Consider the following 25931-nt stretch of genomic DNA (forward strand, 5'->3'; position numbering starts at 1 on the left):
GTGACCTTGTGCTTCTCAATGAGCTTCTTTCACGTATTCACACACAGCTGAAACTCTCAGCAGTGCTCCTCCTTCATGAACCGGCGCCCGCTCCTCATTATTCCTCCTCCGTGTGTCACACAGACGCAGCACGCTTCCCACCTGTGGCCCGGGCGGAGGTTGTTGTGTGTCACGGATCTAATTTGTCTTGATCTTTGCGCTTCCTGTGATCTCTGCCGTACTTTGTTCTTCGTATCAAATCACTGACAAAGTTCTGTCGGTGAGATGATGAAGTAACACAACAGCACAACACTCACTGCTTCTGCGACTGCAGCTCCTAATGTGTTCATCTCCACTTCCACTTGGAACTTCTGCCTTTTATGTTCCCTCACATATTTGTGTTTGCCGAACAATTCTCTGCTCTTTCCAGAAAAGCTTTCCATCAGATTTTAAAGCCCGGCTGCTGATTTGTTGGATTTGAACTTTCACAGTCAACCAAATTCAATTCGGCAACTAAGAGAAAGGGGCGATGGCAGTCTGAGCTCCTGTCACCTAGCAACCTTGACAACACGAAACTTTACTTTACAAAAACTCAAGTTTTTAAGGCCCTTGGTTCTTTAACAGTTGTGCTGTTCACCTGAGCAGAAACCCAATACTAAAATTATAAATGGTGCCTGCAGCAGCAACTAAGATTATTTTAACTATAGATTCTTTTGGCAGAACAACAAAAAATTGTAAATCATAAGTTTCAGTAATGTCACTTATATTTTACAGCGAGACCATGTAGCTTTTGCATTCAGTGGCCATAAGAGGTATTTATGGGATAAATACTTAACGTTGCATAACAATAGCACAAGTAGAGAGGAGTCATAAAGTTTTGAACCGATTCAGTATTTTTTTCTTATGAATTCAATTAATCATTTGTGTCAGAAGGTAATTAGTATCACTGTAAGATTAGATTAGACTGGTGCGGCACGGTGGTGTTTTGGGACCCAGCATTGTGATCAGAAAAATAAACCGTGGGTCCCGAGACGTTTAATGGGACGGCAAGGAATCAAAAGGATTTTCTGTTACAGCAAATAATGTTTATCTTTATGTGTTTCTATTGTTTTCTTGTTAAACATAGTTTCGTCCCTCCAGGGAAACTGAGACTCGCGCCATGTTTAACTTATGAGAAGTAGTCACGAGCACTGTGAGGCTGGACACTACAGACAGGCTGGGAACAACTACCCCACCGCATTGTACTGTTATTCCTGTTATTGCAGTCACCCTCTGCACAACACTGATAGTGTGATACTGATTCCCACTGTGCCCCTGCGCAGAGGTCACAGTGATATCCAGTGCATATTGTCCTTGAAGTTATCATGTAGGTTCAGAAACGAGCTCCTGGGGAGTTTTAGTTGAAAACGCCAGAGCTCCATCACCTCATTTTCAAACATAAGGAGGACATCTGAAGCTAACGCTCTGCAGCTGGGCGGCGCACCGACTCATCAGGAAGCACTCTGGGGCCTGAAGCAGATATTCCCTTATCTGTGGTGAACTAACAAACAGTCATTAACGGTAAATTATTATACATCTCAAAGGGGTTTTAAGCTCACCGACTTCAAAGACACAGTCCTTTGCAGCGAGAGGCTTTGATGTAACGTGTGTGGAGGAAGTCTGAAGTCTGTCACAGGATTATGAAGGAGCGTTACTTCATTAAGCCTCTGTTCGTATCTGAGCATCTACGGAGAAAGTCAAATTGAATAGATAACATCCTGTTTGTTACAGTTCACAGTATAATATGATCGTCTACTTTTAATTTATTTTCCCTGTTTTTCTTTTTTACTCTTCAATCACTTTAAGATTGAAAACAGTGAATCCATGAAAGCGCTGAAGAACAAAGTCAGGGCCACAGGTGTGCACGGTTTCAGCAGGTGGAGCTGCGGTGCACTTTTACAGCCAGGACTGTTTTGAGAAAGTTCAGAGTGCAAGTTAAAAGTGTGAGGAACGTGGAGCTGGAGCTATGCAGAGCCTCGCACTCCGGGGCGGCTCCCTCCCACTCTGCCTGACTGAGCTGGGGCTGCGTGAGACTGGTCTTGGCAAGGGCTTAAATGTTTGATCTGTGCGTCAGGGTGTGAGCTGATCGATATCTGTGTAGTACACTACAGCCTCTTTATCACTACTCCTCCTCCTCACTGGATCAATACCTCTTTGGATTTGCCTCCTCATTAACACGGAGCACAGAGCAGCGCTGAGGGACTGAGCGCTGGCAAAGTTTGTGGCACCTTTCCCTCTCAGTGAACTCTGTCGGGCCTCATCACTCAGTAAACTCACCTGGCCTGTCATCTCAGTGTGGTTTGCAAGAGAAACAGAGATGCACCATCAGGGCAGGCAAATGCTTGGGGCCCCCAGTGGCCCCTCATATTAGCACAATTTGCAATGACAACTATAACTCCCCTTAACCTCCCATAAAGACACTATACACTGATGATGTGTGCTGTAGCCAGCGTTGAGATAAAACTAATGCACGTCTCTTCATGGGATTCAACGACAGGAACAAGACAAAAGGCGCCTCTGGAGGTGATCAATAACCACAGCCTACACAGCACAGAAACAGCTCTCATAACAGTTACAAATGACTAACTGGCGGCTGCCGAAATCTGGATATTGCTCTGTATTAATGTTAATTGACCTTAGTGTATCTTTGACGGAACATTTCCTTTTTAGGTCTTTAGTTAGTATGAGGCTTATTAGACTTATAATTAGGCCATAAAGCAATAGTTTGTACTCCTGTAGTAGAGATGTGAAAACACAGATAAAGTCAAACTATCACAGTCCCCAGTGGAAGCTGCCGCAGCAATCAAGGTCGTGATGATATCATGGACTGAGAATCCAGTCTAAAGAGGGGGTTGAGTCCCACACAGGAGCCCTTCAGCTCAGAGACAAAGTTCTTCCCTTGAGATTCCTTATACAATCTGACAATGTGACAGTGTGACATATTTTCATTGTTTCGGACTGATGTTTGTGCTCGTGTCGATTTACTGCAGTTCCTCTAATGACCACTAGAGTCTGGCTCCTAAAAGTGAGTCAATCCCCAAAGACTCCCATGTTAAAGTGTCCAACTTTACAGCAGAAAGAAACATGTTTAAAGCCTGGTACAAAAAATGGTTTTGATCTCTACAGCCAATTTCCTCTTTCATGACAACTGTACTGGTGAAATGGGTGGATCCAGGAAATCTTTAATCACTTTCCTTAACATTGCAAGACAGGGCATTTTTCAACATTTTCAGCAGTTTCCCAGGAAATAATGTTTGGGTTTTGATTTAAAGAAAAAAAAAAAAAAAAATCTGACATATCTATGGTGTTGGGATCTATGACTTTGTACAATTTGGCGCCAATCTGACAGACACTTGTAAGACTGTTTGTCCTCGGTGGAGGTATGTGCTCCACTGAGTGCCATTCTAGTGTTTCAATTGATTCAAGCACCTCTCAAGCATCAATCCTTAAACCAGTTCAGTTCTCACGGTATGTGCTGCCATTTGGTCTGTCAGCATAACATCTGATTTCACTGTTATGCCGAACGACAAACAGTTATAGAAGCTCGACAAGCTGGCCGCACTAAACAGCTGCTTGGCTGATGTGAGAGGTTGGTTACACAAAATATTTTAAAGTTAAACTCTACAGAGGTCCTCATGGACAGCTGTGAAACCTCTGTAAACAAATCCTGACACTTACTGGACAATACACACACACACACACACACACACACACACAAACACTGAAAAAATGATCCACTCTTTTATATCTTGAGTCCTGGATTATTGCGAGGCTTTGTTTACCTGCTTTAACGCTCGAGCTGTAGCTCCGCTGTGACTGTGCAGAGCTCTGCAGCCTAACAAAGACCCAACATTCTTCTCACATCACCCCAGTTTTAACCTCCTTGCTGAACATCAGGGTACATCCGTGAACTTTTAACCCCTTATTATCCCAATAGGTCTCTTAGAGCTGCTTCATTCGGAGTGAGGGTAAAGGTCAAAGGGTGTACTGGCTCCTCGCCTATAGAACAGTCTTCCAGTTAGTATTTGGTCTGCTGACACTGTCTTAGCTTAAATCCCATTTTTAAACACGTTGTTACTGACTTGTGTTCCTGTCTGACAGCTGATGATTGGCAGGTCGGCTATATTTTACCATCTTATTTAAGTGTTAGCATGCTAACATTTGCGTCATTAAAATTTCTGTTATGTATTTAGTGAAAAGCTTAATGTGAAAACAAACATTTGTGTCCTACAGTTGTAATACACACTGTATTGTTAATCTGTGCAGACCAAATATTCCTGTTTTGTGTATTTTGATGATTGTAACTGTATTTCTCTCTAATGTTTCCTCGTTGTTTACTCAACAACTTCAATCATCTCTGTTTTGTACGTTTTAGGCAAAGCATGGAGGCGGAGACGTACCAACAAAGGCTGCTAGCCATAGCGGTGAGAACGTCTTTCCTTCTTTCTTTACTTTCGTCCTTTCGCTGTCCACTTCAGTCCGCATTAAAAACATTAAAAACCAACTGCGACTTTCTCCTCATGTCAAAATAATCTAACCGCACCAACATTGTTTAATGTCACTTCAGTGGAACGGTCTCGCTTGATCTGCACGGCCTGAAGTGAGAATGCAAAGACCGTTCCACAGTTAGCTTTCTGGCCATATAATCACTGGTCTGTGAAATGTTCGGTTCCAGGGCCTGAGCGTCGCCTGCTTGACCCCTCTGCAATGTAAAATCCACCCAAACGCAAGTGACCCACTTCAGCGTAGACAGCGAAGGCCTGGAGTGGACCTCAGCATGTTTACAGCTTACATTAACAGTACAGATACGGCGTCAGCATGCAAACAATGTGCTGTGTCACTTGAACTATTTCTCTCGGCATCCCTGCTCTCTGCCAGCTGTATCACCCCGCTTTAATCTGACGGTCACGTCCCCTAAAAATACCCCCCCCCCCCCCTCTGTCTGTCTCAGTTCTCTGCTTTCATACAGAAGAAGTCCTTGTCTTCAGGGACCATGACTGCAAAGGGGAGTTACCAGAGAATTATATTAAAAAGCGGGTGTAACCCACCACCATGAGGAGTACAGTGCTCTCGGATCAAGTTCAGTCTGGTGTTAGTAGAAGGAAATAGAGCAGTTGCAGTTGTTTCAGTTCACAATAACCTGCTTCTTTTTTTTTTTGGACTAATTCAAGTTTTATGACATTTTTGCTGAGGAGAGGTAACTTACAAGAAGACTGTGTACAGAGTATGTGAGGGGTAAGTAGAGATAATATTCCTAGAGAATTAAAAAAAATGGTCTTTTTAAGTGTGCTTTAGAAAACAGAAAGGACGTGCTGGCTGTGTTAATACTCCCATGATGAATAAAATGTTTGTAGACAGCAGAGACAATCTGTCACTTTCTGCAGCTTTAGCAGGAATGTGAGGAGAGTTGGGAGAAAGTGGAGCACTGACTGGAGTGAGTCATAAAGTAAACACTGTAAAACGGTGAATTTTACCATCCTGCCTTATCCGCTATGGTATGAGATTTGGTGTCACAGTCTCACTAAAGTTTTAAAATTCATTATCACATCACAGGATTTCAGGGTTTTTCCCTCTGATCCTGCTTCACCCGCCTGGTTATTAGCCCCTATTTTTGGTGACACACCTCAACAGCTGCCGCAGGAAAGACTGAGTACTTCCACATCTTCTTCTCTCCTTCCCCCGAAAAGGTTTCACTTTTTCTCTTGTCACCAGGAGAGGCGCCGACGGCAGGAAGAAGAGGAGAAGCTGAGGAGAGAGACAGAGGAGGAGTGGTTGAAGACGGCCCAGAAAAAGGTCGGCATCTGTCACACCTGGTTCAAACAGGGTGTGATAAACACAGCCAGTGGCCTATCTTAATCTGTCCCTGTGCCACATACAGTAGGTACATGTGTGTTGGCTGCAGAAAGCTATGCAGTGGAAGCAGGGTTGCCAGGTCTGCGGTTTTCCTGTGAAATTCAGCCACTTTAGAAGTGTCGTCATGGGTTGATTTTTTTTATCCGCTGGTTGTGTAGACAAATTTTGCATGAAAATCACATGAATAATAAAAATCCATACTTTAAATGAAATTACTTACACACACATGACGTGCAGCAGCAACAGTGGGTCCCTTGACAAGATTCCAGATGTTCCCTAGAAAAACAGGGAATAATTTAATTTCACAATTACTTGTAATATCTTGTTCTTTCATCCATACAAAACGACACGCTGCGATTTAAACTGTGGGAAATTTGGTGACATTTTGGGAAGAGCACTTGTTCGCTTTGTTGATAGGAGTTAGATGAGAGGGCCGATACCTCTCTCGTGTCTGTGCAGTAAACATGTAGCTAGCCGTTACCAGAGCCAGGCTAACGTTTCCCCTTGTTCGCAGTGTTCATGCTAAACCGAGCTAAACCAGCTGCTGGACTGTCGCTTACAGACCTGATGGTGCTGTTCATTTTCTCATCTGATAAGACAGAGAATGTGCATCTCCCAAATGTTAAATTTTAATAGAGAACGACTTTTTCTTTGTAAATGAAGTAAAAAAAAACTGAGGGCTGGGATCTACCCTGCTTGTTTTCATTGTTTACCCCTCCTCTCTCCAGCTGCTTCATGTTAAAAATTGACCACTGCTGTGTCCCACCCTCAAGTCATGTCTCATGACTGTTGCCAAGAGGAGCTGCTCACTGGCTGACGTCTTAGCTCAAGTGTTCTGGGTGGGGTCATTTGGACTTTACTCCCAGTAACACATGAGTTAGAGTTTCAGTTACATGTGCTGAAAGCTCCAGAAGCAGGGATTCCTTATCATGAGGTCAAACATAGACCTACAGCAGAAAACACATTTAATTAAAAGGCCGACAGTTTCCTTTTTCCTTTGTTGAAAATAATAAGTGAGAGACACTGCAATAGAGGAAGTGGTGATGACAGAAAAGGCACATTATTTTGATGTCCATTAGGGATTCCTCGCACTGAGCTTTTTTATGCATCCCATTAACTACTTCACTGTTCCCTGCAGGACGTGCTCTTTTGAAAATAAACAACACACAACAACCGACATTATCTATGCCGCCGGTAGCCCAGCGCTGCATCATGCACACTGTAACAGCCTCCCACACAAACAGTGCGCTACACATTTCTGCTTTCTCCAACCACGCGTTTGCCTCAGGGCATGTGCATCGCTAACGGCAGGGACGCACCAACCCTGCTGCAGCTGAATGAGTTTAGCCTGAAGATACAACAACGCCTCCTTCATCTTTGTGGCCACTGGATGTGAGGCAGAATTTCTCTGTTTCTCCTTCTAAAACCCAAAGGAGATGATTGTATTTTCAGCATCTCCACTCCAAATACTGCCTGTTTGTACTGGCACAGTGTTGCTTTCTGCTAAGCTAAGCTAGTCGGCTGCTGGTGGTAGATTCATTATTACCGTACGGACATTAGCGTGGTATCAGTCTTCTCATCTAATCTGGGTGAAAAAGTGAATACTATTCCATTATAGCAACTGTTACAGAGGAACTACTCTGGCACTTTAAATAAAGTGTTTGAAAAAAAGGCATTGTCAGGTTTCAGGTTGTCACTTCTGCTAACGCCATAGCCTGGCGTGAATGACAGATTGCATCTTCACTCAAGGAGCAGGATGTCTGGGTCTCCAGGCAGTGGCACCGAGCTGTGAAACCTTTTCACTATCACTCTCAGACAACAGCAGTCTGCTGGCCTTACTCATCCGCAGCTAGATCCCAAATGGCAGCACCACAGGCTTTGCTTGATCTGTAGAGGGGCCAAAATGGCATGGGGCCGCTGCCAGGTGGCTGGCTGTGTGTCTTGATCCCATGAATGACCACTTCTGTTCAGCGTTAACACAGGCAGAAGGTTTTGGTGCGGCAGTGTGTTTGTCTGGCAAACTGGAGAAGCCAAGGAACGCACCACCGACCACCCGAGACCCAAGCAGCTGCTTATCTCCTCTATAGTTAAAAATATACATTTGAAAATACACACAAGTATGTGAGCTAAGCAGCCAAACGGGGGTTATGTTACAATGAAATAACAGTCTGATCATTTCTCCTCATCACACATACTGACTCTAAGCAGCTCGACACTGCGACACATACCTCGTCTTTAAATCCGCACCTTTCAGATCGATGCTGACTTTTCTTAGACACGTAGCTTCAGCTTCAGTCGTTCAGCACATTATCAATCAGCCACCAAAAGCATAATTAAGATCAATTTACAAGGTTCTTGTTTTAAATTGAGTCATCTGGAAACAGTCAGCCACATGGCCAGTGGCATTTCCAACTCAACACTGAACTCATGCAGCTAACGTTTGCATAATTAGCAAGCAAGCTACAGCTGATGAAATCCAACTGCCGGCGACAGTGGCGCCGAAATCAACGGTCGCGGGTTAGAAATGAGAAAAACCTGCATTTGTCTGAAAAGAAAGACGTGTGGTTTAAACAATTACTAAGAATATTGATGCTAAATCTGCCGCTATTATCACTGTAAACTGTGGGAAGACGGAAAGCTCTGACCCGACATTTCTTGACCTTTTCTCTCATATTCTCCCACAGAGGAAGAACCTGAGGGACCAGTGGCTTAGTGAAACAACCCCACCTCCTGTCCCGCTGACACTTGACGGCTTTGGGACCGGCCCTCCGCTACAGGACGAGGCGGACCAGCGCACTGCAGCGTGAGCCACATTTCACCAGATCTCAGAGTTCAAATAAACCGAGCATGACAAACATTAGAGATGATGGGGGCTGTTCAGGCAACCCTGTGATCTGAACTCGCCTTGAGGCTCCAGGTATGATGCGTGCAGTTAGACATGCAAGTCAAACCAAGAAAACACAGGGATCGGAAGGTACTTATAAAATAAACAATATTTATTTAGCCCCGATTGTGTGCTATAAGTAGAGAAACAAACAATAAAGTTTCTCTAAGCCTTCAAATGAGATGAATAATTGACAACAACAGTCAAAAACCATAAGGTACCGCTCTACCTGGGGCCTACCTGAATACCTCTCATGATGTAGGAGTGGTAAAGGGGAAACATGGGAATAAAGGCCGTAGACTCAGGCATGTGAACAAACTGAATATTGTGTGTGGAAATAAAAATAACACTTGCACGATATTGCAACATGAAGAATTTGGCTCCTGCAGGGGGACACAGGAACAGTTGTGGTTTTAGGTCTATTTAATTTAACATTCTGCTGGCACACGGATAAAATATGCAACGTTCACATATTCATTTCTAAACATGGAAACATTCGCCATGAAGCAGAGAGTACAGTGTTTTCCTCACAGATACACTTCTACTTTGACCATGACGAGATCAAACAGAAGGCCGCCATGTTATAGTTATGTGGCGGATTATAGCCTAGGACATAAACACACGCAGGCGGACACACACACACACACACACACACACACACACACACACACGGACACACACACACACACCCACCCACCCAGTGTCTCTTTTTTCTTGGTCCACTGCTCTGAATCATTTTTGTTATGAGCTCTAATGTGCATCTTTTTGTGTTGACACATTTTATGTCTCTGCCAATGTGTGTGTGTGTGTGTGTGTCTGTCTCAGGGAACAAACCAAAAGTCAAAAGACGCCTGAGGACGGGGAGGAAGAGGCAGCTGATGCCAGAAAAGAGAAACAAGCTTCCCGAGAAGAAAACAAAGAGTCTGTCAAGTGTCCGGCTGCAGCCAGAACACACAGCCACAATCAGGTGAGTACAGTACGGAAAGAAAAGCACACTCAGATAAAAAGGTAAAGTCTGTGTCTTATACAGCAGAAAAAAAAAAAAATCATCCAACAATACACACGCTTTCTAGCAAAATGAGATTTGAGAATTTAGAGACACAAATAGCCCCGAAGTATTTTGTGATTTCAGATGCTGTGGAAGGTTTAAGATGCGCACCATGCCTCCCTCCCCCCTCCCCCCTCCCAAATCAGCCCGAGTCTCCCCCAAGCCTGAACTTAAAGAAAAACAAAATCTGAACCATTACCCATTAATGAATATAAAATAAGGGCCAGAGGAAGCACATGGTGCTCGGTGTGGCCTATCGCCACACCTCAGTGCGTTGGCAGTGGTTAAATAAATGTTAAATAAATGAACATTGCAAACAAACAGGAAATATTTTTACCAGCTTGTACAACTGAGACGTAAATACCTCCAATTACTTATCATGAATAAAACATTCACAACTGTGCTACCACGTAATTTCCCTGCAGCAGTAAATCAAACCAGAACTTTTCCCTGAATTTGGTGAACAATGAAACAAAAGCCCTGCTGTATCGTGGATGTATGAACTTACATTTATCATATATTGCAGCCTACAGTTTTGTTTTTCTTTCAAGCAAATGAATCATAGCTCATGAACTTTCACCTCCATCAAATATTTCACTCAAATATAGCTCAGTCCAACATTGGCAAACCGACAGCAGAACAGAAATGGTTGTTGGGCAAAATACTCTCAGCGCCTGTTGACATGAGCTCGGTTCAACACTTCCCTGATGATGACTGTAAAATATTTATGGCAGGACACGGGTTGGGGAGGGCTCCGGAAAAGGGCGGGAGGCATGTGTTGAAAGTTGCAGACTCAGTTGTGACGCAGTGTTTTAAGTGTCTGACCATGGAGAGCACTTAAAAATGTCTCTTTTTTTCCCCCGCAGGCCGCGGCTGACGAGGACGCACAAGGTAAGAGGTCCGAGTCAGCTGCACTGCAGTCGTCATTAGCTTACCATCAGCTTCTATCTCTTCTTTGTCTCGGTCACGACTGTGCCTTCCTAGAATCTATTCTCTCCTGACAGATGATAATTTACCATAACTAAATCTTAGCATGAAGAATAGTCATTTAAATCAGGGTGACAGAATGGAGCCACAGCTGAGAAACAGCTCCGCTTTGACTGCAGGAAAATGACTTACATTCTGCCTGCATCTGACTCTTTCTGTTGTGCAAGAATGCCACTAGGGCAAAAGTTTATCAAACCCTTTTCTGTCCTATCTCTTTCTGCACTTGGTGGAGATAGGTCAGGGAAGAGTGAAAAGGGCGTGACAGTATAACAGAACAGCCAATTCTCACACAAGGCAGAAAGCATCAGACAGATCAGTTGAAACTTCTGTAAACAGAGAGGAGTGCAATCATTTGTTTGCCCCAGATTTCTTTTTAAAAAATGTTTAAGTTGAAATTCATGAAATGGATGTTTTACTCTTTATAGTCAAGCTGAAATTTGAATTAACCCACTTAATGTACAAGAACACGCACTGTTAACTCTTAAAGCCGTGTAAAGACTACCAACATTGATACACAGAGTTTTTCAGCCTAAATCTGTAATGTTTAATTAATCATAAAGCCATTGTACAGTTAAGTTTGCATTCCACTCAGAAAGTTGAAGCTAGTTAGCCTAGCTTGCAAACGTTAGCCCTGATTCCCACCACCTGTTACCTTTCGAGCATGTTATGTATTTCAAGACCTGTTGAGTCATCGGCAGCTCCTGCACAGACGGTGTCTCAAAACTCACAGCAACAGGTAGTCCTCTAAACTCGGGACATTAGCCTGTAATCCAAATCGCAACGTGGCAAGGGGCGTGATTTTAATTGGCCTATATTTTGAACAAAAAACAGAAAGACATATATGTATATATACTTATTTCTTAGGAAAAATATATTGTAATTTCAGTTTGACTTTAACACAAACAGTATATGTTTTCTTTTTCAGTGAATAAAGAGGCTGAGGATCACTTCTCCATACAAATGGCACAAAGGATGTTTCATGAAAGTGGGCAAGATGGCCGATCAGGTGAAGCAAAGGAAAAGACTCTATTGTGACTATAAATTGAGGATGTTCAGTATAGATTATGTGTTATTACAGGGTTGTAGCACTGAGGTCACCCAGGTCATATTTTAGCATTGGGTATCTTTGGTGGTTTGAGTCCCCCGAGGTGCAGTTTACCTACTATAACTGACGCTTCTCTCTGTCTGACTGCACTGCCTTGACTCTGACACTTATGTGACTTGGCAGTGCTGAACTGTCCTCAAAATATTCAGCAGTGAGAAGGATAAATATAAGACTTAATGAACAGGGATTTAGGCAAGAGAATATCCTCAGCTGTTTGCATTGGTCTCTCCGTTCTTCCCTTTGTGAATGATGACCCCTTTATATAATCTCGCTCTGTCCAAGTTCAGCCTTCAGGGTACGACTTAACATTGGGACTGAAAACAATGTTATATTTAGCCCACTTTGGGTTTTTTTTTCTACTTTTTTTTCCTGCTCATTAATTTTTAATGCCTGCTGAGTTTTGCTCATTGCGTCCCTTCATTGGTACTCGAAGCTCCGCTCCTGACCCGGCATTCACCTTTCTACCCCTGATCTTTTAAATACACTCCGGCCTGTGACACATTTAAAAACAGTTTGATTAGACAAAAATGAGGATCTGTCCTGCACTGCAAATGACTTTATTAACTTTCTGTAATTTAGCCTTGTGAGTTGTGTTGCCTTTAGCGTTTTTATCATAATTTGAATTCTGCTCTGTCTCTTGTATTTTAGTCCTGGGAATGTTGGCAGTGCAGGTTGAGAGAGACCCCAAGACAGGAGCCACTGTCGTCAAGTCAGTGGCCCCCATGTCCACACCGGCTGATGCTCCCAAGGTCACCACAGTCTTCGACGACGGCAGGAAGAGTATCCACGCCGTTGGCGGGACAGGATCTCAACCCTCGACCGAAGAGCTGGGGCAGATCTTGAACGCCATCGATGGGGTTGGGATGACAGCGCTGCTGGAAGAAGTCACGGTCGTGCCGAGTAGAGATGCAGAGATGAAGATTGAACATGTAGAAGCCAGAAGAACTCCAGAGGCAAAAGTTGTGTCTTTTCCTACCCATCATGCCATGTCAAAAGAGACCGATACGCAGTTGGACAGCACCGGAAGCTACGACTTGGAGGCTGAGCTGAGCGCAGAAGACTGTGCTGTAATTGTGGGAAACGAGGAGGATAAACAAGAGGACAGATGCATCACAGCAGTCAGAGACATAGCAGGAGAAGTGGAGAACGTGGAGGATCAGAGGTTGGAGGAAGGCCCGGTCACCCTCTTGTTCCTGGGATACGCTGACGCCACTACGTCCCAAGGTCACAGCCAAGAGGACGATGAAGGCATGCTCACTGTGGAACGAGTGATTATCACCGAAGATGGAGAAGAACATGTCTTAGGACCTGAAACATCCGCTTCACCTCCGTCATCATTAGACAAGGTAGCAGAGCAAGAGGCTGGGAAGGAGTCCCCAGCTGAAGTATTTCAGGTTATTCCCCTGGATGGAAATGGAGCTGGAGTAAAAGTCCAGGCTGAAGAAGGTGACAAGGGGCAGCATCGTTCATCTTCACCCAGTACAGCAGTGGGAGAAGGAACTTCCAAGCGCAAGACCTGTCAGTGTTGCTCCGTCATGTAAGGAAATGACTGAAGACGGAGACTCTCTCATCAGGCTTCATCGTAATATTTCTTATGTTTTATACCCTTGTGACTTCTATTACAGAGCATATGCTGCACTGCTGCCTTAATGACTGATATGAGAGATTAAGCCACTACCTGGTATTGTCTCACAATGGTTTTTGGCTCCGAGCGTCCAACACTTCACTTCGCCAAAGAAAGAGACTTTTATTATGTTCTAAGTCTTTGCAGCAGCTGTGGACTGTCAAGCAGCTCCGAGGGACAATTAAAATCCACTTCCTCCCCCTGGTGGACAAAGCTGAGAATTTCAACATGCAGTCCTGCAGATACTTCTTGTCTCAAATGCCTCCTCTTTTCTCTGCCTTGGCCTTATCAGCCCAAAAAGATTCCTTATGTTCAGCTGTTCCCTCCAGGAATGGAAAAAGCCAAAGAGCAGCAGCATGGTTTGTAGTTTGTGGCACTAATAATTTTTTTTAAGACTAATGACAGTCTGTTTGTAACATCCTTTGATAAAAATTTTCCTTTTATTACCCATGACTACTCGACAAAATCTATGTTTCTGAGAATTTGGGTGTTTTAATGTCCTAATGAGGAGTTTGTGATCTACAATGTGACATAAATTTTGCATGTTAACTTTCTGAAGCCTGACTTAGATGTATTTTTTTGGGTACGCGGTTTTAGACTTGATCAGATCCACGTTTACATGTAACAGACTGAGGGAGACTCAGTACAAGACTCTTTACAGGCCCCTGTTACTTTGCACAAAATAAATCATTGCCTTTCTCCTCTATACATTAAGTGCCAGTCTGACAGGGGGACGTATTGCTTCTGGGAGTGTAAACTCATTTCTTCTGGGCATTTCCAGGGTAATTAGTAGGATATTTAAAATTTAAAATTTAACACCTCAACGTTTTCCTCTTAGGCATTTCCCCAGCATCACTCTACAAACTTCTTGCTAAGTTCCTTTTATTTCTTCCAAATGGAAACCTTCCACAACTGGATCAAAGACTTACCCTCTGGTGCAGGGAGATCGTCTGCACCCTCCCCAATGAAAGATTACAGGCGGCCTTAAAAGGAAAAAGATGAACTGTTCCTGAAGGTTCGGCCAAGTTTTCTAGATGATTTACCTGCGGTCCTGAAAGCGTACTTCTAAGGGGGAAGCACTTTTCTGAGTGGAAGACCCCTCTCATTACAACAGTTATGGGACATATATATAATACAGTGCACTATTTTACTTAATTTCATATGATTAATTAGTGTAATTTGTGGTTTGACACTCAGGTTTAACATTTACCGTCCTCAGTATTTCATGCATAGTATGTAGATAGTCCACATCTCTCATGCACTGTGTAACGATATGTGACTGGCATTCAGTATTTCACTACATTCAGACTCCTTCTACAGCTCAATAGGGAATACTTATAACACGAAATTCTTACATATAGACCGCTTGAGACGTGGCATTATCACTTCGCAATGGTGCATTTAACTTGAGGTTACTACACTGTTGCTGTGGGTCATTGGAACTGTGCACTGCCTTTCACACAGAGGGGATTTGGTTTGCTCACCTGACACAGAGGACAGGAAGGCACAGTTGCTAAGTAGATCAGCTGGATCATTCATATTTCCACTGATGTTAGTACTATCACGCACAGAAGATGACCGCAGCGCTACAATCAGGTGGGTCTCCTCCTTCACAATTTCTACATTATTGTTCTACCTTTGCACTTGTTTGCTTTTCTGTCGCACTTTTCTCTCCCGGGCTGAAGGGGCAGGCTGTAATAGTAGATCTTTGTCTGGTGATGGCCAGAGAAAAGCCTCAGTAGAGTTAAAGATCAGGTCACAGTCATCAAAAAAACCCCATCTTTTTCTGATTTATTTGTAATATAAACACAGTGTGTATATTTACAATACTAGTCCAACAGACATTACCACAAATATTGGATAATAGAATCATGAAATTGCATGTACAATACCACTTAAGTAAAGTATTTAAATAGTATTTGAATAGTATTTAAAATGATTTATAAGAACCTTCTTTGTGACAAGACGTTCCTTGAAAGGAGGGTGGAATAAACAGGTTAAGCTCATTAAGGCACATTGATACGTCCTGTTGCTTGAGCTTTATATTCAGCGCGGTGGTGCTGCTGCTGTTGATAATCCTGAACTGCAGCATGGCTGGCGTTAAGCCCCTGAATGCAGGTGTAAATATAGACTCATACATTTAAACCTGCTGCTCAGGGAACCAGATAATGCAGGGACACTAACATTGTGTACCCATGATTTTTATTATCCACCAGTGTAAACGAACAATACATGTCCAGTTACAACAATTCTTATAACAACGAATTGTTGTTACAAGGCCGATCACTGACTTTGCGGATAATAGGCATTAACCAGATGAGTAAAGGCTGTTGTACCAGAGAGAAACATCACTTCTAACAGGCATACTGGTGATGATGATGAGAGTGTCTGTGTCCAGCCAGGCTGGCAGATATTGTACATAGTGTGCGTGCCAAGACAGACAGGAAAGCCGATTACTCTTTCCCTTTGTCAGCAGTGTTGGCAGCGCTAGTTCACAGTGGGGGAGAAAAGTCACCAGAACAACACAGTAGCTGTATGTCCTGCTGGAAAGAAAAACAAAAGAAAACTGGTGGATCTCCAAGTGCCTGTGGCAAGGCTGGATAACCAGATGGGCAAAGTAGAATTCCAGGTGTCCACAAAGATCCAGGATTACTGTGTCTGACTGGTGTCCACTGGAAAGTGATTTTTTTTTTTTCTTTTACAGTTTTGTGGTTAAACGTTGTATTATCCTCAATTAATTTCTATTTAACCACAGAAAACCTGTACACATTGCAATACATAATGGGGCTCATCAGTTAATTTTTCCCTTGGGCCTCCCTTAATAATCTGCCTCAAGACAGTACCAGTCATAGCCACACAAAAAGATATGATGAAATATGAAATAAGATCTATTTTGATTTTAAAGGTTTAACTGCTGGAGAGAGGAAGTCCCCTATTTCACTGAAAACTCAATTGTAAGTGTGCAAGTGGCGAATTGGACCATGCTGTCACAGATCTTGCTAATAATTACACATCTACAAGTGACAATAAGCAAATCACAAAGATTAGAAGTTCAGCTGTGTTCTGCAAAAGCAAGTTTTCCTATGTGTTCATCACCTACACGGATCAGTTTATTCTTACAGTTATTATTAATAGGGATTTTATTATTAACCTCAGTAACACTTTCTCATGTGACTTATATTTAAACCCAAGCAGGGAACAATTAAAAGGGAAGACTGAATAAACATCCCTAAGTGATTTCGAAGGCTTGTCACCATGGAAACAAGACATCCCAGACCCAGCCCGCAAGGTCAGGTCTCCCAAGACGATGGCGGTCTGTGGATGAAGATGGACTCTGGCCCTGAGGCCCAATCGATAACCTCTGGTGAGACGCCCCAAGATGAAAGCAAACTCATTCTCCCGGCCCGTGCATTGAACACGACGTACTACAGTGTGATGGTTGTCGAGGGCGCAGATGATGTCTTCATTCCACCACCTTCATCTTACATTGCTCCTTTGCCACCAGCAGAGGGCAGCACAGGCGCAATGGTCAATAATTCCAGTGTGACCCTTTCAAATGGGGCATCTGACGCCACAGAGGCTAAAGCTAATCCCAGCGGCTTAGACTGGCATCATGGAGAGAAGCAGTTAATGGCAGCACAGAACAAGGTGGATGAAGTGATAGCAAGTACAACACAGACTTCTAAGGAGTCTACGAACATCACATCTCTGTCCAACGACAAGGACCCCACTCCACCAACAGATCAAGTTCAAACATCAATGGAGGACGCTGGTTGTCTAACGGAACCATGCCGTGATCCATCAGGAAGGCATCACCAGGATAACACCTCAAGAGACAGAGAATCCAATGAGGAACCTGGGGACATTTGTAGGGAAACTGACGCAGGGGAAGACAAAACTAAATCGGAGGATATATGCGGTCTTACTGAGACAGACTCAAAACTAGTGACAGAAAATGTCAACTGCGACGGTGTGGGGACAAATGTACCATCTGTTGGTGTGAAAGATGATGATTTAGAGTCCCGTGGGCCACCAGAGCTCCTCAAATGCAACCAAAACAAGATGGACTCAGCAACCAATCAGCCACAGGTATCGGAGACTCCTGCAGAGATGACCAATGATGATCAGGAGCATGTTGACACCAGATCTTTGGACTATAACCTCACAAAGAATGACTGGGTGAGGAGAGAGAGCAGCTCCAGCGAAACGCCGGTGCCACGGCTCTCCAGCTCTGAAGGCTCTGAAGAGCAGGGAGATGGAAACAAGAGAATAGCTACTGATATCCAACAAGGACAGGAACTGCTTCAACGTCTGCAACTGGTGCAGCAACGACAGGAGGTTGACCAAGAAACGAGATGTGAGGAAAATGATGTGTTTGAGGCAGAAGTAGATGATTTGACAGCAAGAGAAATTAAGCCGATGGGCGGAGATGAGAGGGAATACAGTAGACTTCACACTTCTATGGATGAGGGAGCCAAGGCGAACCTGAAGGAAAAGCATGAAGAGAACGAGAGTACAGACGGTGGGAAAGCAAGGATGTCTTTTACCACAATGTCTGAACAGCTAGCGGACCAGAGGATTACCAGAACAGACGCCGATAACTCTGATGACGATCAAAGTGACAGCTGTGTGCCTGCGGATTCGTCTCCAGTCAACTCTCATGAAACCAATGAAATTCGCAGTCTATCTGCCAGACACCAATTCTCAGCTGCCGAAAGCTCCGTGGAGAAGCAGATCCAAGAGGCAGGCCAGGAGAAGCAAAACCTGCAGAGAGCCGGAGGTATCCTCAATCTTGCGGATAATCCGGATGTACTGGAGATTCCCTTTAAGACCAATATCTCGCTTGAACCAATCCCCCCCCAGGTTGGCCAAAGCCAACGCAGCGACTGGCAGTTCTCCGAGAAGAAGATGCAGAAGGAGATAAGTCAGGAGGCTCAGAGAGAACTGGTGCTGGTAAACCAGAGGAAAATCCCAGGAGGATACAGCAAAGGAGAGGTCCGCCAGTTAAAGGAGACAAAGCTGCTATTTGAGGCTTTCCAGCAGGACAACACGGAGGGTCCAACAAGGAACAGGAAACTCCCTACCGCACTGATAAGAGGTCATGTGTATCCCTCTGTGCTGGAGCGCACACGTAGCCTAGAGATGTTTTCCCTCAAAAGTTGCCCCATTGCCAGAACAAATTCCCTCAGGCTGTACGAATCTACAACCTCTGAGGGGGAGCAAAGTGCTGAAAACCTCAGATCAAAGAGCCCACCTGGGGGTACACGAGACAAAACACGCTTATCCCCTTACCCAAAACAAGACAAACAGCAACGCCTGTGCAGAAGCATGGACTCCATAGGCACAGATGTGTCCACATCAGCTGTGGATACTAGGGGCAAAACAAGGGAGGGAATCACAAGACAAGGGTCTCCCATCCTCAAACACAACCCCTTCTTCAAGCTGCGTCCAGCCCTGGCTCTGCAGCCGGAGGTAGAGAAGGACATCCGGGAGGCCAAAGAAAGAGAGGAGGAGCTGCGCAGACAGAGATGCACTCTGTATGGAGAGAATAGGCAAAACAGTCAAGAGGAAGAAAAGTCACGATTGACAAAAACGCTCGCACCAGGTCAGTCTGCGTGGTCTCAGTGATACGTTTAGCACGAGTATCAGTGGTGGGATTTAACTACATACATTTACTCACGTAGCGTACTTGAGTATAATTCTGAGGTACATACATTTTACTTGAGTATTTCCATTTTATTCTCCTTCATATTTCTTCTGTACTAGCTTGCAAAGATAAATATTATACTTCAATTGACAGCAATTGTTACCAGTAACTTGACATACTAAATCATATAATCAGCTCATGAAATAGGATGTAATGTTATCATTAAAAAAATCAGTAGTATGATTATATAAGTAGAAGATCTCAGGCTAATTTGGTTAAACAATTTTCCATATTAAGAATATTTTAATGAAAGCTAATTTAATCATGTGGATAAACAGACAGCTTAAAAAAAAAAAAAGTGTAAATGTTTATGAAATATTTCCATCGTTGCAAAGACACATCATGTAAATACTAGTATGTCCAATAAGAGTCACTTAGATCTTTATTCATTGCACATCCCAGCCTTCTGACACTCAGTCTGAGCACTTTAATGAATGCCTCTCTACATTAGCATCACATACTGTTATCCTAGGAGTCTTATCGACAACTTAGTGTCAACCCTGTCACCGGCGGTTAAGGGCACATCACTCTAGCGGCGGTCTGATCTGAGTCAGCACATGCCAGCGGGCTAAGTGACAACACGAAGGCTGCTATCTGCGCTCCAGCTTGAGCCAGGGGCAGCTCTGGTTGCATTCTGGTGTTGTGTAAATAGGAACGATTTAAGACGGTTGATGCGTCTCGTTGAAAGGAATCTGTACGCCCAGTTTGTCTGCATTTTTTTTCTCCATGTCTGCTGTTGTCGCCTATATACCCAGCAGGACAGCTTGAAGGCCTGAGCGAACACCGCGCCCAGCCAGCGAGTGTGTCATTATGTAGCACCACGTTAGTATTTTCAGCGGCTGGATAACGATGCGTGGGTTGACTCAAGGTGAAGATGATGAATCTTACAAAGTGACAGCTATATAATGTGTCTGGGCTGGGCTAAACTGAAGGAAATGACTCATTGTTAAGGTCAGATAAGCTGTAGAGTGTTATCTTAACCATCCATGGCACAGCTCTTAATAAGAATGTACAACCCAGATACATGGCGCTACCTTCACAGATGACAGTTCAGCACAGTGAGGAGCTTCATGCGCCTTTATCTACACAATGTCTACACAGTGGATGTGCTAGTAACAAGTTTTTAAACATAGTCTGTTACCCTATAAAATAATGTAGAATGAAATGCAGCCAGCCTTGGAATTAGCGCTCAGGTTACTGCTATTAGTAAGCTAGTTAGCCAGACATGCTAACAACTGCAGATCACCATAAAGCAGACAAAATAGATGAGATTCAGTCTAGTTGAATATGTGAAATGCTTAATTATTTAAAGTAAAATTGCTTCCTGTAATTTTCACTCGTTTCTTCTTCCTGTCCTTTAGATGTCAGACATCAGTCCAGGGGGAAACTGGAGCGGGTCTGGCCTCCGCCCTCCAAGCAAGACCAGATAAAATCTGAGCAGACACAGGTGATGCGTCAGGTTTATTTACAGTAAATAGCTTATAGCTTGGAGTATCATCAAAAGGTTTCTGTTCTTGTCAGTGTTACGTATTGTTTTGAAATGCCTAAGAAAGCACTGAGGACTTGGCCTACTAATAGTGAGGTTTACCCCATCAAAAATAAAGATTCAGGTCAAACTGAATTTTAAATATGTTAATGTAATTGCTGCTTTCTGAATCTTATCAACCTTAAATGGCTGAACAAACACATTAGACTTTTAGTGTTCAGAGATACTATTTGTTTTTATAAATTCGTGGATTAGTACAAGTGGTTCTGAAATTGATCTTGTGAAAGTATCTTGCATAAGACCTTGAAATCATCCTTACATAACATCCTTACATAACATCTTGTTTTTCACATATAATATATGAAAATGATGTTGAATTAAGTGTGACCATTGCCAGGAAATTCATTCCATAGAAAACGGTGGTTCTCAAAGTTTTTCACATCAAGGACCGTAAACCGACACAAATTAGACCAAAGACCTTCATCTGATCTGATTTTTGCTTTTAGATGATTTATTACAGGAAGTGTTTTAAACCCATGACTCATATATTCACACATTCTGTAATTGTGTTTCTTATGGATGGAATAATAGAGAAAATATTATCAGCTCATGCAACATACACCTTTCCCATTCCCATGAACGTGAAATCTCAGGAACCTCTTCAGGGACTTTCTTCAAATTGGATACAAACGTTCACTTGGAGTTAAGGATTAACTGAATAGAATTTGGTGGTCAAAGGTCAAAGGTCAGCGAGACCTCACAAAACACGTTTTTTGGCCATAACTCAAGAATTAAGTAAGAAGTAATTATGACACAATTTAACATTAATGTCTAGCAGGATAAAATGAAGTGATGACATTTTATATCCAAACGGTGAAAGGTTAACTTCACTGTGACATCATAATGTTCTGCTGAAACACTCCTGGTCATTATTCAGTGCTGTAACTCAAGAACAGAAGGGAATATTTTTGACCATATTTCCTGCAAGTTGACTGGTTTAGCAGAGGCGTACAACCATGAGGCGGTAATTCCAGGTCTATTATGTGCTTAAACTTTTGTAATGTTTTTGTAGTGGTTTCACATTATTCTGATATACAGTATGTGAGGGCTGAATGCTTCCAGATAATGGTCTATTGGTCATGGGTTACTATCAGCTAAACAGGGGTTTCTTTGTTCTCTTGAATGGTATAAAAAAAAGAAGGGAGTTTCAGTGTTTCACTGAATCTCCGCTGACACTCTGCTTGTGCAAGTGAACATTTCGTATAAACAGTGTTTTGTGTGTTTATCACTATTCACGCAGTTTCCACAGCTCATCTCCATCTCTAAATCCTGCCCTTTCCTCTGTCTTATCCCACAGCAGGAGCCAAAAGTCCACAGAGCAGGGGGTCAGAAGGCTCCTCTGTGGCAACGCTGGGAGTCCGGCATGATCAACGGGCAGCCATCACAGGAAAAGAACTGATATTGACCATCCTGTCAACACTACACATAAAATATCTATGATCTGCGATGCTAGACAGCTGCACAAATCTAAGTGGAGATGAATCAATTTAACTAAAAACCCTTATGGTAGTTCCAGCTTAAGTTCGCTCTGGCTAACTCTGCTTTGTATCTGTGTAAAATTCGCTTTTTTTGATATCTTGAACATTAGTTTTATTCAGCAGATAAATAAAGCAAGAGTATCACTTCAATTGTTCCCTCCATCATTTTTCTCCTTTAATCTCTATGGAGTTATGTGAAAAACAACTTCGGTTTCAATATAATATGTGTTTTTGTAAGCTTCCTTAAATTAAGTTCTGTAGCAAAAAGAAGCACATTTTGCTTAACAAGTTGGTTTTCCACAAATAAACTTACAAACTATAAATTTTGTTCCATGTTTTCAAGTTTTAAAGTGGAGAATTGACATTATTCACCATCAGAATTCACAGTGGAAACATTAAAGGGGCACTCCACCCATTTTACAAATGAAATTCAGTTACTAGTCAAAGAGAGAATTAGTCAGCCTGTGAAAACAGACAATACAATTTATAACATAAACTTTGATGGAAACACTATCCAGTTGTATTATGGGAAATGTAGGATCCAGTAAAAATTAAATAAATATTTTGAGTTTTTCTGCTTCAATTTTGACCAGTCTTTTTTAATCCGTCTTTTGTAAATTACCCAACATTACAATATTGGGTAACATCAAATAGTTAGAGTACCTCTTTAAATACCTATGCAGAGTCCTTGTGGGTCTAATCAACCTAAAAGCATCAGCAGGACAAAAGACAGAATCTTACAACACTAGGATATTGTACATCTTTCAAGTGGCAGCAGAAAAGTCTGCTTTGATTACTCAACACCAGATTGTCTAATACCTAAATGAAGGAGGAAGTCCACGGTAAATGAACTCATCCAAAAAAAACCTTCAGGAAAACTTTCCAGAATTGACCTGTGATCACATCCACTCGAGAGAGAGGGTTTGGTTCCTAATCTCCACAGTCACAAGCACACAGCTTAGCCTGTCTAAGTACCATCTGTCAGCCCCAGTGACTCTGCCAAGGGAGGAAGGACTTTCACTCTGCCCTTCCTGGATCGGAAGCCCTTGTGTTAATTGGCTGCCGTTCTCACCAACCCACAAACAGCACCCAGGGCTACGACCTAGGTTTCAGTTATGACATTTTAAGATGGCTTCCCCAAACATCCTGAATACAGATCCCAAATGGCAGACGTCAGTGTTTGCCTTGAGTTTAAAATGGCTCTGATGGGAATTCACATACTGTACATGAAGGTCGTGTCTTGCTTTATCTTAATGACACAAACAGATATATGACTGGAACAGAAGACTGATGCATATGGTGTCAAGGGACCCTGAGCAATCACAGCCAGGCTGCTCCTCCTCTTCTTGTCTGTGCTGTGGATCAGCTCTTACAAACTGATGCCACCTCTCAGTGTGAGCAATCATAGGAGGCACATCTTAATCATCAGCCCCTCCCAATGTACCCTGTTAAAAGAGGCCGGCCTCATCCATCTCGATGACAACACACTGAAAGGTAAACAGCGCAGTCAGCCTTTCCGTTAACCATCGGGCATCTGCAGAATGAGGCACATGTGGCGAGGCAGGATGATTCAAGCTACGAGCGATGAAGGTGGAAACCGGAGAGGACATCTGGGAGTCACTGCTCTTTTCCCCAACATCATTTCATATTTACATACAGGCATGAGAGTGAAGCAATATATGCATCTAACTCTCAGCAATATAGAAAATAACAGCATATCCCAAAACTGTTGAAGTACTCCTTTAAGATGGAAGAAGAAATAATCATGAAAAATGAGTCTGAAGAAAACGTTTCCGTGTTCCATGACTAATGTTATCAAATAGGCTTCGGGTGATTTTTGTCTGTGGCGATGATAAAAATGATATTGCTGTTCATATAGAGGAAATCAATGCTTTGTTAAATTCTTCTTCTTATAAACATACTAATTAAATCTATGGATGTAATTTTGCATCATTTACCAGCAGATGGCACTGTAGCCCTAATAAAAGAGAGAAGGTCTTTCATGACAACACTAAGTCCTTTTAGATGGGATTACAGGCATTAAATTGCTTGTTCAATCAAAGTATAAGAGTACTGCAGGCACTACTACAGTACTGTTCAGGTATTTTTAAGTAGACTTCAAGATATAAAAACAAACTACACACATCTTTAACAAGACAGCAACACCAGATCCTTTGACCTAAAGCTGCAACATTAGATAAGTTTATCCAGACAGACATATATCTTTAGGTTTGTACATATTCATGTTGAGAATTACAATTACAAAATCAAAGAAGTCACTTCATTTGAAGGGTAAACATATGCTGAGAAAGTACATTAGTTATGTAACCTCTGTAATTTATCCAATGATGACTCGACTACATGCATTATCAATTCCGTGTAAGCTAAGATGAAGAAAGAAAGTTGCTCAGGAGCACGTTTGCGTCATTTTCTGCAACAACATGGGGGTGGTAATTTCTTCAGATCCTTGGTTAACACTCTGAGTCATTCATGAGGGCTGTCATGTACAGAGCACATTAAGGATGTGTTCTCCTAAAAAACAAAAAAAAACAAAAAAAAAACTTTGCTGCTGTGAAAACATGAACAACACACCAATGAGATTAATGTCACAGTAATGTTATCTCCTTTCAAACACACTTGAATCACCGGGGTAAGAATCCTTTTTGAGGAACAGACTGAGATAGAACAGGAGTATTAAAAAAACTTTCTGAGGATTACGGAGAAGACTTTTCAGGAAGAAACAAATCTGCTGAGGACGGATATTCAAGGCTAAGTAATGTTCCGTAATCTATTGGAAACTCCCACTTAATTTCATTCAGTTCAGCTTTTAGCAGTAATAATATGTTTCCAGGAGGAGAACGGCTATAAAAAGGTTGACAATCGAGGAAGAAAACGTTAAGATGTGGGTAAAACAGGGACGGAGACAAGGGGTTAAATGAAGACAGTACACTCCACTCCAGCACTATTATTGCATCCCACCCTGCCCTGAGTGCACAAATACCAAGAGCTTTGTGAGTGGGTGCTGATGAGAGGGTAGAGCAGTGACAGCTCTGACATCATCACTCCTTAAGCACTGTGAGATGGGGCTTGACTCGGTTCTGCACCAGAGGCAGCAACTTAACACTATGGACAGATGATGGATGAATCATTCTTTCCACCCACACGGCTTCCCATCGTCAGGATTCATCATCAAGGAACTCTCACTTGGCTCCAAATTAAACCCTTCTACATAATCCTTACACTGCTAAAGCCGCAGTCATGTAGCTCCGATACTACAGGAAAAAAAAAAAAAAAAAAAAGGAAAGGTACAGCGGTGATTCCCAACCAGCAGAGGAATTTGTTTTTAAAAGAAAATCCACATATTGAGTCAGCTGTTGACACGCCTGAACAACAGGTGTTGCTATTGAGAGCACACAGTTAGAAAGTGAGCAGAGAGTAGGCTACTATGGATTAAAGGTTGAAATAATAATTACCTAAAAGAACAAGGAAGTTGAAATAGTCAGCTACAACAAAATGGGATAAATGAGTTAACCCCACAACCCCTTACATAAGATGCCAAAGGATCCCACAGGTGGGGTGCTTAGCTTATCTTAGCTTGAATAGCTAATGGACAAGTGGTTGAAATAGTTAGCTAAAAGTAATGAATAAATGGTTGAAATGGTTAGCTATCTGTTATAGCTA

At 42.7% G+C, this 25931-nt stretch overlaps 2 protein-coding genes across 4 annotated transcripts; both read left to right on the plus strand.

The window, feature by feature from the left end:
• Positions 1-4107: 4107 nt before the first annotated feature.
• Positions 4108-14077, plus strand: LOC130185780 (paralemmin-2-like). 2 transcript variants are annotated; one of them, XM_056402427.1, is made up of 7 exons: positions 4108-4133; positions 4394-4442; positions 8556-8674; positions 9581-9722; positions 10670-10694; positions 11716-11796; positions 12544-14077. In XM_056402427.1, exons 1-7 carry the CDS (start codon positions 4123-4125, stop codon positions 13434-13436), a joined length of 1320 nt encoding a protein of 439 aa, XP_056258402.1. In that variant the 5' UTR covers positions 4108-4122; the 3' UTR covers positions 13437-14077. The 2 variants fall into 2 exon arrangements, with proteins under 2 accessions (XP_056258402.1, XP_056258403.1); XM_056402428.1 differs by lacking the exons at positions 4108-4133; positions 4394-4442 and adding an exon at positions 5736-5811.
• Positions 14078-17729: 3652 nt separating this feature from the next.
• On the plus strand, positions 17730-22400 carry LOC130185779 (uncharacterized). Of its 2 annotated transcripts, none has more exons than XM_056402425.1 (3): positions 17730-19124; positions 20588-20673; positions 22070-22400. In XM_056402425.1, exons 1-3 carry the CDS (start codon positions 17939-17941, stop codon positions 22169-22171), a joined length of 1374 nt encoding a protein of 457 aa, XP_056258400.1. In that variant the 5' UTR covers positions 17730-17938; the 3' UTR covers positions 22172-22400. The 2 variants fall into 2 exon arrangements, with proteins under 2 accessions (XP_056258400.1, XP_056258401.1); XM_056402426.1 differs by having other exon boundaries at positions 22073-22400.
• Positions 22401-25931: the final 3531 nt, after the last annotated feature.

The sequence above is a fragment of the Seriola aureovittata genome, chromosome 17 (genome assembly GCF_021018895.1).
Source record: "Seriola aureovittata isolate HTS-2021-v1 ecotype China chromosome 17, ASM2101889v1, whole genome shotgun sequence".
Taxonomy (NCBI): domain Eukaryota; kingdom Metazoa; phylum Chordata; class Actinopteri; order Carangiformes; family Carangidae; genus Seriola; species Seriola aureovittata.